General features: G+C 47.8%; 1 protein-coding gene across 1 annotated transcript in view; it reads left to right on the plus strand.

Moving 5' to 3' along the window:
• LOC107123851 (uncharacterized protein C16orf45 homolog) overlaps positions 1-12118 on the plus strand; it is a 45760-nt gene extending 33642 nt beyond the window's left edge. The window contains exons 4-6 of the mRNA XM_015427194.1: positions 109-223; positions 4531-4604; positions 12000-12118. Of these exons, the coding sequence (XP_015282680.1) occupies positions 109-223; positions 4531-4604; positions 12000-12118 (308 nt within the window). The remainder of the gene's footprint in view (positions 1-108; positions 224-4530; positions 4605-11999) is intronic.
• The last annotated feature ends 2382 nt before the right edge of the window (positions 12119-14500 follow it).

A 14500-nucleotide genomic window follows, 5' to 3' on the forward strand; every position in this document is an offset into this window, starting at 1 on the left:
CTAGTGGTTGAAAGCTGTCCACCATTGACAGACAACAGCTCACTTGCACTGTCCTTGTATTAGTGATCCCCTGCCGTGACTCTTTTATTTTATTCCCCCCGCACACAGAGAATAAAAAATCCAAAGAGGACAAGCAGCGCGAGGAGGAGTTGGTGCAGCAGATTCACAAACTTGTAGAGACCCGGGATTTCCTTGTGGATGACGTGGAGTTTGAAAGGCTCAGGTACACATGGAAAACTACTGCTGTTCCAGTTTCCTGGATCCAAGCAAGTGTTGTTTTTGCTGTTCTTCAGTCGCACAGTCGAGTCCGATTCTTCGTGACCCCATGGACCACATCACGCCAGGCCCTCCTGTCTTCCGCCGTCCTCTGGCGTTTGCTTAATTTCATGTTTGTTGCATCGATAACACTGTCTAACCATCTCATCCTTTGTCGTCCCCTTCTTCCTTCAGTCTTTCCCAGCATCAGGGTCTTCTCCACTGAGTGCTCCCTTCTCATTTGGTGGCCAAAGTATTTCAGCTTCAGTATCTGTCCTTCCAGGGAACAGTCAGGGTTGATTTCTTTTAGGATTGACTGATTCGGTCTCCTTGTAGCCCAAGGGACTCTCGGGAGTCTTCTCCAGCACCATAGTTCAAAAGAATCTGTATCCAAATCTTTTCCAAAGGACCCCATGATCCTATTTCATACACACAGTAACCCTGTGAGGTAGGCAAGGCTTGCAAAGGGTGAGAGGCCCAGCTTCACTGCGAAGCAAGTATCTGAATAAGTGCTTCTCTAGTCTGAGCCTCTTTACTCACAACCTCAATATCAAAAGAAGCTTGTGTTTTTTTAATGTTTTGTTACATAGACATCATTTTAAATTTGCCTACTTCTACAGCACCATCCTAGGGACATTTCCCTGGGAGTAAGCCCTACAGAATAGACTGTAGTAGTATTCAGAGTAGACCTGCTTAGGATTGTTCTCTTTGAGAACTTATTATATGTACATAGGGAAGCAGTTGGGCCTTTCCCAAGATGCGTCAACAGGAATTAGGATGAAAATGGGGAGTGGGGGGAGACAGGATGAAAGCTCAAATCAGACCAATAAGGATTACTCAACCTTCTTGATGTGTGTCATTTATTATGGGCTAAAATACTAGAGACTTTACTGATTTTGCAATAGTTTGGGGGAGCAAAGTCACAAGGACTAGGAACAGGGGATTGAGGCCATGAGTAGATAAAAAGATATAGAGGAGACTCACCATACTGTGTGGATTCTGAAAGGGTGCAAGTATGTAGGAAGGAAGGGCTATCTATGTTTATCAATAGGTATTTTTCCCCTCAGAGGGGAAGCTTACAAACCAACAAAAACTGTGGGCTGTGGCAATCCAGCTACAGAGCTTTTTGGATGATGCTTCCATTCTAGATCCCTTCCAGTCCAGTTTTCGCCTGGGACAGAGACCCTCACAGACGATCTCCAAAGGCATCTGCGTGGTTCGGTAGCGCTGTTGTTGTTGGACCTGTTGGCTGCGTTCGACCTGGTTGACCATCAGCTACTGGTCCGCCGCCTCGCTGACACAGGAGTTCAGGGGCTCGGCTTGCCTCTTTCCTCCATGGTCGGGGACAAAGGGTGGTGTAAGGGGAACAGCTCTCTCAGAGGCACCCACTAGAGTGTGGAGTGCCTCAAGGGGTGGTGCTTTCCCCAATGTTATTAAACATCTACATGCACCCCTTGCCCAGATTGCCCAGAGCCATGGGCTGGGATGTTACTAGTATGCAGATGACACCCAGCTCTGTCTGATGTTGGGCGGTAAGCCTGGCTCCAGACCAGAAGATCTGGACTGGGCATTACAGGCTGTGGTTGGTTGGCTCAGACTGAGCTGACTGAAATTGAATCCAATGAAGACGGAGGTCCTGTGTTTGAGTCGGGGCGGTTCGGGGGTAGGGATCCCACTTCCGACCATCGATGGGGCACCATTGGTGCCAGCGCCAGAGATTAGGAGTTTGGGAGTGTTCCTGGATGCCTCCTTAACAAATAGAGGCCCAGGTAGCAGCCACTGCCAAATTGGCCTTCTGCCATCTTCAGCCGATCAGGCAGTTGGTTCCCTTCCTCGAACGCAATGATTTAGCAACAGGTCACCTCAAGATTAGACTACTGTAATGCTCTCTACATGGGGCTGCCCTTGTTGCAGATCTGGAAGCTGCAGCTTGTGCAAAATGCAGCAGCTAGGCTCTTGATGGATCTCCCCATGAGGGAGCACATCCAGCCTGCCCTGAAGGCATTGCAGTGTCTGCCGATAGCATACCAGATTTCCTTCAAGGTCCTGGTTCTTACTTTTAAAGCCCTTTATGGTCAGGGTCCGACTTACCTGAAGGACCATCTTTCCCCATATATACCTCAGAGAGCGCTACGGTCAGGGGCACAAAATCGACGCTAGGATGCTAGGCTGGTTGCAACCAGGGCGAGGGCTTTCTCAGTGGAAGCTCCATACTAGTGGAATGAGCTCCCGGAAGAGATCAGAGTCCTGTGGGACCTTCAACTAGGAGCCGCCACCACCAAGAAGAAGGAGGAGGAGGGATTTATACCCTGCCCTTCACTACCCAAAGGAGTCTCAGAGCGGCTTACAAACTCCTTTCCCTTCCCCTCCCCACAACAGACACCCTGTGAGGTGGGTGGGGCTGAGAGAGCTCTGACAGAAACTGCTCTTTCTATAACAACTATAACAGTTTGCAGAGCCTAGTTCCTGGCCACCTATGCGCACTGATTACAGCCGAGGGAGATTAGGGAGCTGCACCCACGCGGTAACATCATCATTATAACATCATACAACATAGCTAGCCTTTTAGTATTGTTTTAAGGACTTGTTTTAAATGTTTTATGAAACTCTGGCTGTGAATGTGTATTTTATTCTGTGTGAGCCACCCTGAGCCTGCTTTGGTGGGGTAGGGCAGGGTATAAATTATAAAATAAATAAATAAAACACAATTTAAATAAACAGAAAAATCAAAGAGTACAATAAACTATATATTGGGTCGGTCCTGGATCCACATTTGGCTTCCTCAAGGCCTCGGGCTGTGAGCTAGGAGTTAAGGAACTAGGTTGAAGACCTTTCTTGCTCTTTGGGTCACACCAAAAGGCTGACCTTGCGGAGGCTTAAATACCTGCAACAGAAAGAGAAACAGAAGGTCATACCAGATGTAGCTAGCAGATGTTTTCTCAAGAATTTCCCTCTTCCTAGAGGAGCTGCTGGCTACACACAGTTTTAAATACCTGCAGCATGACAAACTTTTGTTCTCAACCTCATTTGAAGTGGGACCCATTTCTGAACTTATCCCTTTCGGGACACACTTGCAGACTAATTCCATGCTACTTCCCCTCTCTTCAACATAAAATCCTGGACTCTCATATCAATTAACAATGAACCAGTTTATAGTTCATTTATAAATGTATAGCATAACTGAGTAAGAGCTAGATCTGAATCCAGTAGCACCTTAGAGACCAACAAGATTTGGGGGGGGTATGAACTCTTGCGAGAAAGCTCCCTTTCTCGGATGAAATGTACTGGGTTCAAGACGCATAGTCGACTGAGACAAGGAAGCAGGACCCGGGGTCTGCTTATATGTCAGCAGAGGTCGATTCGGGGGGGATCGCAGGGGATCGCAGTTCCCCTGGGTAAGGTGCGGGGGGGGCACATGACGAAGCCCCGTCCCCTGCTTCCGGCCACCCCGCTTCCGGCCCTCATTCAGCCAGGAGGAGGCAGGAGAAGAGGGAGGGTAAGTTGCTTCCTCCCCGCCTCTCCCCACTCCTGCCTATGAAACGACCCCTGTATGTCAGTCCAAATCACACCCAACAAACACACCCCACACCCGAGATAGGTTTATTTACACTGCACCAATAACCTTATGTTCCTTTGCGGACTGTACCAATAACCTTATGTTCCTTTGCGGATCTGGACTAACCTAATGGTCTGTTTTAGGATTCTACAAGTCTATTGTTTCGGGTCGCGAAGCTTTGCTCTTGCGCTTGACCGCATGCACAGTCCTTTGTTAGTACATAACATCAGATATCTGATAAAAGGAGCCCTGACTCTCAAAAGCTCATGCACAAAATCTTATTGGTCTCTGAGTTGTTAGAGGACCTAGATCTAGCTTTTCTACTGCAGACCAACATGGTTCTTCTCGGCAAATAACTAAGGAAGAGGCTGTATTTCATAGCGTTTTCACACATTACACAGAGGCAAGCCCAAATGTGCCATCAAACCTCCCAGAACCTCCTCTCCCAATTCATCCTTTTCCTTCCTAGCCTTGTGAACCACCTGCAACAGAGTCATGGCTCACTTTTGGGTCCGGACCTACAATTTGAGAACCGCTGCCCTAAACTAAATGTGTTCCAGGACCAAGGGAGGACAAGACAGCAGCTCGTTTTTCACAGACTTTGACTCCAAGCCTTCAGTGTATCTGTAGTTACCTCTACCTTCACACCAAGTGATATATAGCTTGTGATCCATATTCAGCTTGCAGGACAGTAACCAGAGTCCTTTTTCCCCCCACAGAGAACGAGAAGAGGACAAGGAGATGGCTGAGTTTTTGAAGAAAAAGCTTTCCAAAGGCTGCCTTCTGAAAACAAGTATTTATTCATATGCTTATCTAAAATATTTCTATCCTGCTTATTTCTGTTGTTCAAAGTGGTTTACAATAAATATTTACATAATCACACATATTAATTATGACTCAATTAGCAGCAGTTAAATTAGTCAGATCAACAGAAATTGAAATATAGCATTGTGCAGATCTTCTTTTTTTTTTAATCAAGCATATAGCCTAAATCAGCCCTTACAGGACACAGTCTGAAATATAATAACATGGCCTCCAAAAAATACTACATCAAAATCAGAGAAAAGAAGCATGATTTTAAAAATAAAATAAAAAGATCTCCAAATGGCACCTAAGTCCATACAGAGCCAGTGTGCTATAGTGGTTAAGAGAGGCAGACTCTAATCTGGAGAACTGGGTTTGATTCCCCACTTCTCCATATGAAGCCTGCTGGGTGACCTTGGGCCAGTCACAGTTCTCTCAGAACTCTGTCAACCCCACGTACCTCACAGAGTGTCTGTTGTGGGGAGAGGAAGGGAAGGCAATTATAAGCCACTCCAAGATTCATTAAGGTAGAGAAAAGTGGGGTATAAAAACTCTTCTTTTTCTTCAAAGAAAACACCAGGTAAACTATGGAGGAAGGTCCTCAGTCACCATCTGCCCCACCACAGAAGATCTGTAGGTCCAGAGCAGAGTCTCTCCAGGATATGTCAATAGAGACAGGTTTTATTATGTATGCGGACCGCAGGAGCTTGGTTCCCAAACACAAAGGGGACCTAGGATCCTAGTCCACCAGTAGTCCACCCATGACACCTTTGGCAGAAGATTCAAACCCTCCAATGGGGACAGAGGTGTGCCGGGTGTAGTGTATATAGTTGGCCTTGCAGGGCTGTTTTGTGTGTCTTGTTGTGAAGTACAATAAATGTGTCTTAACACATGTCGTGGTCCGAGTTCTCCATGTGTCGAACCCAGTACTTTTCAGTGGCAATGAAGGTGGGATTCCAATGAGCAGGCCAGGCTCACCTTCCAGCACAGCACCGAGCATCATTCCAGAAACGCCACCGCGCCCCACACGACACCACGCCTGGCATCACTGAACACCGCTCCCCCACTCCACGCTAGAGCCATGGCTTCTGCTCAGGGACACCTAGAGGTTTTTGACCCCACTCATCCTGAGCTCTGGGATTCGTGGACGGACCAGCTGACCTGCCATCTCACCTTTCATGAGATCACCGATGCAGGCAATAGAAGGGCTCTCCTCCTCAACTCTTGTGGCGTGCACACTATCCGGCTTGCAAAGAGTCTCCTGGCCCCGAAGGCGATCCTCGAGTGTACTTATGAGGAGATCGTAGACGCCCTGACCAGGTACCTCACACCCAAGCCGATGACGCTGGCCAAACAGATGGAATTCCAGGGGTGCATTCAGAAGCCCACCAAAATGGCCACCACATTCATGGCCGTGCTGCGCCAGCACACCATGTGACTTCTCCAAGGTAGAGGAGAACCTCTTGACCCAGTTCACCTGGGGAATCAGCAATGTGAAGCTCCACAGAAAGATGATTGGCACATCCAACATCCAACTCAACGAGGCCCTCCAGCTCGCCATCGCACATGAGGCCTCCCACCACATCCGACCACCAGCAGCGTCCCATCTCATGCTCCCCAAATTGGCACCTGAAACCTCAGACGAGGATGACGTCCATCTCATCCACATACCCCACCGCCGGGATCCGCCAGAGCCTCTGGACACCCCGGTAAGCCTACTGGACATTCCCCATGCACCAGCTGTGAAGAGGCGCACGAGTGCAAGTCATGCAGGTTCCGGGACACCAATTACCACACATGTGGAAAACAGGGACACCTTGCCTTCGTCTGCAGATCCAAGGGCAACCAGAACCATCCACCCCAGCTGCAGCCACGCCACCATGCCTCCACGCACCACGAGACCACCGAGGGCACGGACGATCTCTACCTCCTGACCAGCCAGCCCTCACTACAGGTACTACGCCTCCCCAACTTGCCCAAAGCCCCAAAGGTCCAGGTCCAGGTCTCGATCAAGGGGTCTCCTCGATGGAAGTAGACTTAGGGTCAGCGGCTTCCATCATCTCTGTGGAAATGCTGAACAGACTTTGTCCCAACAGTGGGCCCCACCTGCGACCTTTGCCTTTGAGCCTAGTGGACTTCCAGAGCAACCCAGTTCCAATAAGGGGTGTGGGGACTTTCCGGGTGAAGTACCGGGGGGTTGAGGGTTTCCTGGACTTAATTGTAGTAGAGAGAAATTTGGTTAGTCTATTGGGGCGGGCGTGGTTTGCACCGTTGGGCATCACAGTAGGGGGGGTTAATAAATGTGCGCCGTGGGAGTTTGCTGATGTTTGCAGGGAGTTCCCTGTGGCATTTGATGGGGCTCTGGGTTGTTACAAGCCCCCCCCCTGTTTCTTTGCAACTCAACCCCCAAATTGCCCCCATCCGCATGTGTTTCTGCACCACCCCGCTCGCTTTACAGCCAAAGATCAATATGGAGCTGGACCATTTGGTGGCGCAAGAGGTCCTCGAACCAGTCTACCATGCTCCATGGGAGACCCCCATCATAACACCCGTACAGCCTAACGCCGATGTCCACATCTGCGCGGACTATAAGTGCACTTTGAACAAGGCCCTTCCTGACCATGCCTACCCAGTCCTGGTCGTAAGTCATGTGTTGGCTTCCTTAGCTGGAGCTAAGATTTTTGGAAAGTTGGATCTCACACAGGCGTACCAACAACTGCCCGTAGATGAGACCACAGCAACGGCCCAGACCATTGTAGCACACCGGGGGGCTTTTAAGGTTAAGAGGTTACAGTTTGGTGTAAGTGTGGCCCCGGGGATATTTCAGCAACTAATGGACTCTTCGTTGAAAGGGATCCATTTTTTGATGACATCCTGATCGCTGAAGGCACCCCGGACAACTTTCTGCCTCCGCGCCGTCCTTTGCCGTTTCGACTCAGCGGGCCTCAAGGTCAAATGGGAGAAGTGCCTCCTTGGGGTCCTGGAGGTAGACTTCCTGGGCTTCCAGGTCGACGTTTCTGATCTCCATCCGGCAAGGGACAAGGTCAAGGTCATTGTGGGAGCCCCCAATCCCACATGCAAGGCAGAACAGGCATTTTTAGGACTCGAACTTTTATCACACCTTTCTGCCACACAAGGCTGCGGTTGCAGAGCCTCTTCACCACCTCCTGGACAAATCAGCCGCCCTGGTTGTGGGGCCCAAGGGTGGCGGTGGCATTGAAAGGGGTCAAGGCACTACTAATCTCCAATGAGGTGTTAGTGCACTTCGATGAGTCCCTCCCCATTGTCCTTGTGTTCGACGCTTCGCCCTATGGCATCGGCGCTGTTCTAGGCCACCTTCTTCCTGACGGCCGGGAGGCTGAGGGGCCTTGGTGGTCCTGTTGGGTCTTCTTGAAAGCTGTCACCATTTTCAAGGCCTTGTCCAACTTGAGGTCATCGGCCCCGATAAGCTTTCAGTGGAGCTTCGGTTCTCGGACCCCCCCAGACAAAATGCATTAGGAGGGTGTCCCCAAGGTCTGGAAACTCGCAGTTCATGGCCAACCTGTGAAGATCAGCCATGAAATCAGAGGCCGCCTCACCGGACTTTTGGTTTCACGTTATAAAGTCCATGCACATCGCCATCTTTGTTGGTTGCGGCATGATGTGATCGGTGAAGGCTTTGATGATCTCAGCATAGGTGGCGTCCTTCAGTTTTGTAGGGGCGATTAGGCCCTGAGAGAGGCATATTGTGGCAACTCCGCACATGCGGAGGAGCAGCGACTTCTTCTTGACAGCATTGGTGTCGCCCTGGTACTCGAAGAAGTAGTCCAGCTGCTCTACCCAGGCCTCCCAGAACTCAGGCTGGGCTGGATCGAAGGCTGTGATGCTTCCTGGAACAACAGCCATTACTCGTGGAGTGGTGCGGGGCACGGTGTCCTGGAGATCGGTGCGTGGAGTGGTGCTGGAGTCAGAGTCAGGCTCGCTCATCGGAATCCCACCTTCGTCACCAGTGAAATATACTGGGTTCAAAGCTGTAGATAGTGAAATCAGCTCATGGTTTATTATAAGGCACGAACAGAAGACAGACTAGCAAGGCCAGAGTCCTGCTTAAATCCCCAAAACACACCACATCCACAACCCGTGATAGGCTATTTACAGTGCCCCAATACTTATAGGTCTACACCCAGATCTGGGGTGGCCAATTGGTCCGTTCCAGGATCCTAGCCGGCTATTGTCTTTTAAGCGAAGCTTTGCTATTTCACATGACCACGTGCAAACCCGACCATGTGTGCAGTCTGCGGTTGATACACAACATCTACTTTTTTTTACCTTGGACATACCTGGCATTTTGCAACCTGACATTCAGCAACTGTAAGTCTGAGCACACAGTGACACAGTGAGGAGCGTGACTCCGGCTGAAAGAATCATGAGAAGAGGGAAAGCCCACCAATATTTTGCCTCTCGTCCCCTTATCTGGACAGGTCTTCCCACACTACCATTTCTCTCAGGGGCATGCGGCATCCTTTCAACTTCCCAGGGGGAGGGGGGGATACAGACAGCCATGTTATTCAAATGACACAGTAAAAGAACCCATGTTTTTGCAACCTGACATTCAGCAACTGTAAGTCTGAGCAAACACAGTGAGGAGGGTGACTCCGGCTGAAAGAAGCATGAGAAGAGGGAAAGCCCACCAATATTTTGCCTCTCGTCCCCTTATCTGGACAGATCTTCCCACACTACCATTTCTCTCAGGGGCATGCGGCATCCTTTCAACTTCCCAGGGGGAGGGGGGGATACAGACAGCCATGTTATTCAAATGACACAGTAAAAGAACCCATGTATGGTCCAAGAAAAATCATAACGTATGCAACACTGATCAAATGTGCATCGTTTCTATTTGTTTGCAGTTTGACTCCATAGCTGTCATTCATTTACATAAATTCATTTCATCTTTCTAATGGGGGGGAACATGGAAGCCCTGCTTCCAAACAGCTGCTGAAAGTTGTATTCAGCCACCTTCCAGGCTTCTGAGATTTCAGCACACACTCTGCCCACACACTTCCCAGCATATCTTAGTAGTCATAAAAGCTAGTTTTTCTCAATTTGATTTTTTGAAAGAAAGAAAGAGAAACTTCTCAGGTAGTTCTGTACTTTTTTCTTGGCACCTGCAGAATCCCAGTACCCATACTACTTTGCTTAGGAGAAACCTCCTAAGTTTAAACATAGCTTGTGTGACCGAGGCAGCCATGTTCCAAGCCAGATGGCATGGCCTTATTCACTCAACCACTTTGCAGCATGGTTGGTTGCTTCTTGAAAAGGAAATTACACAGGAGTTGTTCCATTTAGGAAGCTATTTGTGGGAAGATGCTCTCCATGCAGTTTGAACTATCAGCCAGCCAGCACACACACTCATACACACTGGGGGGAAAAGGAGAAGGCATTACATGTGACTGAGTAGAAAGCAGCCTCTGGTACAGTATTATATGTGTGTATTATATTTCTGTCTCAGTCAAAAGGTTGCTATTTTTAAATAAAAGTCTACCCCAATTTATTTATTTAAAACATTTATCAGCCACCTTTCTACCTTATAGGTACAGAAGGAGGCTTACAGTATAAATGGCAATAAAACTCAATAAAATACATCAAACACTAATTTAAAATCAACTATTTAAAATTGCTGGTAGGCAGAAAAACTAAAATTAATTGAATGCCGTCTTCAATAAAATCGTCTTCAGCTTCCATCTAAAGGTCAAGAGGGAGGAGGGGCAGGCGTACCTCCCTGGGGAGGTTGTTCCATAGTTGTGGTGCTGCCACTGAAAAGACCCTCTCTCATATACCCACCAAAAGGAGTAGCACCAGTCATTTTTCCCCTCAAGATGCAGCTAGGGTTGCCATTCCCCCAGTAGGGGCAGGGGATGCCCTAATTTTGGGGGCCCTAATCCTCTGCAACCCAGCTGGGCAGCGGGGGAAGTCCCATCCCTGAGAAGCCCCTATAACAGAAAGCTTAATTTCAGAGCAAAGTTTATAAGCATAGCCAGCTATTTGGAAGGTAACCTGCAGCTGAGTGGTCACATGACCAGAGAGGCAGAGAAAGTGTGTGATGAAATGGTTTTGGAATGTTCAGTTTTGAACTGGAGGGCAGGGAAAAAACTGGAGGTTGGAAAAGGTGGTTAAGGGTTAAGGAAGGGGGGAAAGGATGCTCTCGGATGGAAGAAAGAGTTTGGACCCTGTGAGCTGCTGAGGAGTTTAATGATAGAAATTCCTGGTGTATAACTCAGACACACATAGTACTCCTCTGTAAGAAATCCTGTTGGGGAAGGTTATACAGTTCTAGCTAGGGACCAACTGCAAGTGAAGCAGTTTAAGGAGACACTAGACTGTGGAAAAGCCTTCAATAGAACAGAGATATAAAAGATGGAGTGTGCAGGAAGGGTATGGTCTGGAAGAAAACTAAAAGATCTAAGAGCAGTCCAAAGTTAAAAAGAAAAAACAAAGGAACAAAAGAAAGCTTTAACAACTGATTGACTCCCTGTATATAACCCTGTCCCCCGGTGTTATTTTAAATAAACTTGTATTTGTGTTTAAAGTGGAGGGTGTCATAAACCTCTGGGTCAAAAAGGGCGAACTGGCGGTAGAGAGGGGGAAAGTGTGCTGAGAGCTCCCTGCAGTTACAGCCCCCTCCCAGCACAGCCAGAGTTATGACAACACTCAGGAGTGAAGTCATCATGTTTCCAATGCCGGGGGCGATGCTCTAGGTTTTGGGCACAACTCTGGTTTTGAGGCCCAAAAAAACCATAGAGTTTTGCCCAAAACCTAGATCATTGCCCCCAGCAGCAGAAATGTGATGGTGTCACTTCCGAGTGATGTCATTGTGGTGTGTGCACTTTGTGTGCGTGCCAGAAGAACTACAGGAGGAATCGGGAGTCCCCCCACTGGCAACCAGGTAGGACCTGACAATCTTACCAAAAACTGATAGTTTCAGTCAGGACTGTGACATCACTGGGAGTTCCTAAAGTGTCTGCAAGACACAGCCCATCCAAGGCCTTCAGGGGCCAATTGTTCATCAAGGGTATGTAGTGAACTCATTCTGCTGCCATGTCTCACAGTATGTATTTAAACTGTACAACTGACAGGTGTAAAGTTGGATGGGTACACTTGTCAGAAAGGCAAGACTGGTGGCAGTTTACTGTTGAGTGTGTTTGGGTTGCAAACCTAAGCTTGCTGGGACATATGTGAAATAGCCTTCAGAACAGACCTGAACTGGTTATGATACCCTGATTTCAGCTTGCATTACAATGTTAATGGATACAAACATATACACCACATCCTGGGATGATTTGTCACTCACACTGAGGACCTATCACAGACATTGTTTCCATGTCAACAATCAGTTCTTTCTTCACAGCTCCTGTAAAAGAAAAAAAGGTGACGTCAAGAGGACAGCAAACGTCTACACCTTATGTAACAAAGACAGGCCTCACCCTCCTGAAAGAATGCTGTGGCTTCACCTGCTCAATCATGTAGGCTGGGAGCATTGCCCCCATCTTCCCAACCCAAGATACATTCACGGGTAAGCCCTGCCCCTCCCCAGTCCACTGGATCCATTCCAATCATAGCAGATTCACAAGCTTGTGGAGAGGAGACTTGGGATTTCCTTATGGATGCTGTGGAATTTGAAAATAAGCATGGAGCCCAAAGACAGCACCATCCACCCGCATGTCTCTCCAGGCAACCTACAGAATTCAGACCACAGTGGATCACAACAAGAGAGCAGATGTGCTGCAGAAGAGACAACTCAAAGAGACAAAGACCCATAGGCAGAGGAATGGTCATCTAGCAGGAGGGTATCTGCAGGCAACAGGAAAATAAAATGAAGAAGATTTGGTGTGGTTGGGAATTAAATGTTACTGTCATAAATGTGACCCCCCCATACACCTCAGGAAAACTGTATTCTTCTTTCTGTTTCCAGACAATCTAAAAGCAGATTTCCACATTCCACTAATGTGGAAGGTTTCCCCTCCCCATTCACTTCCTCATTAGCAGGTTACATCCAAACTATCATGATACAGTGGAGTTACCTAGCAACTGTACTGCACAGAGCCACTCCCTGTTCCATATCTCATCTGCAAAAGCCACTTCAAAGGGCATGACGACAGCAATCTGTTTAAGTGAGAGCATTATTACAGCCCCCAAATAATCCTGGGCAGAAAGCAGTCCTTCATTCTTGCCAGATTATGAGAAGGAAAGATGACTAATTAAGGGATGCTTCACACAGGATTATTATTAAGGTAAATGAGTGCCAGGGATATATATGTGTACATTGGTAATACGTATAGATGCATATGTCTGTTTAGCTGCAAGTGCATAAGGTGCATAAGGTGAAAAGTTACTACACATATATATGGTAAGATAGACCCTTGCATATGATGGTCTACACAATTATAATTACGTTCTTCCTACATTTGTGTACTAGGGGAAGTATGTATGAAGAAGCATTAGGATTCCCAGATATTATTCATTTTCAAATCTTAAACTGTCCATAATGGCGTATCCAGTTTCCTCTTTGAAACTTCACGGGAATGTTCCTGCAGCATCACCTCCATTTCCCAATCATTTTCAAAACGGGGTGGTGTATTTTGCTTTCACTTGACTCACTGTTCGTGGTTGGTCATAAGACCTCACTCAAAATGCATTTTAAATGTTCTATCTCCAATGCTTGTCCCAGTCAATGGTTCTAGTTCCATTCGGACGCATAGCGGCAGGACCATCGGGACGGAAGAGTGCCTCAATTCCCCAGCATTGCACTGGTGAAGAGGCCACCCTTCAAAAGCCTTTCACAAAGGCTCCGGGGGGATGGCGAACAATCGCCCCCTCCTAACTGCTAGCGCAGATCGCACCCCCGGGAGGTGTGTCTGCCAGCATGCCACCATAAATCGGAAGTCGGTAATCTGAGGATTTGATTGGCACCTGCATTCATTTTGAACACATGAAGCAGCTTTCTACTGCATCAGACCTTTGGTCCATCAAAGTCAGTATCATTTACTCAGACTGGCAGCAGTTCTCCAGGACTGCAGGCAGTGATCTTTCACATCACCTACTGCCTAGCTCTAACTGGAGATGCCAGGGATTAAACCTGGGACCTTCTGCATGCCAAGCAGATGCTCTACCAGTGAGCTGCAGCCACTCTTGACCCTTTGCCTTTGTGTCACACTGACCTATTATTGGAAATTTATCAGAGTGCATAAAGCGCAGCAGAATAATTAATCTGGACACGTATGTGTTTAGCTTCTAAGAAAAATACTTTACTAGAAAACATAGGGAAAGGATTATATGGAAAGGAAAAAACAATAACAGCCTAACTAACTCATATTGCTGCTCTCACACTACATACTGCAGACACACAGACCCTTCTGAGGGCACATTCCCTTTATCCTCAGCACAGTGCCCTGTTTCCTTTTGACCCTCATGATTCCTGACAGTGACAGGGCTGCCATTTTCAGAGTTGACATATCTAACAAGTCCCCAAGAGTCTTCTCCATATGCCTAACTGACTGTCTCTGCTTCTCCAGGTCAGCCACCTTGGTCTCAATGGTGCAAACCCATTCCCTGAGAACCATTAGCTCCTTGAACTGGGCACGCACCCAAGACTACTGTCCAGTGGGCAGACAGTCGCAAAACACTGGATAGCTCCCAACCCCCTGCTGGCATTCTACCTTCATAATTGCTTTTTAAAAAATAATTATTTTTAATTCCCATTTTAAACCTCTTTGTATTTATGTGGTTCTCATTGTAGAAGTCTACTTACCTTACTGGGAACCAAGGAGACTAGGGTCCTGGCTTTCTGGCCCTTCCTGGGTTTCTTACAGAGCTCTTTGGCTTGTGCCAGAGGCTCATGCTTCTGGCAGG

The sequence above is a fragment of the Gekko japonicus genome, unplaced genomic scaffold (assembly GCF_001447785.1).
Source record: "Gekko japonicus isolate JY-2015 unplaced genomic scaffold, Gekko_japonicus_V1.1 scaffold876, whole genome shotgun sequence".
Classification (NCBI taxonomy): domain Eukaryota; kingdom Metazoa; phylum Chordata; class Lepidosauria; order Squamata; family Gekkonidae; genus Gekko; species Gekko japonicus.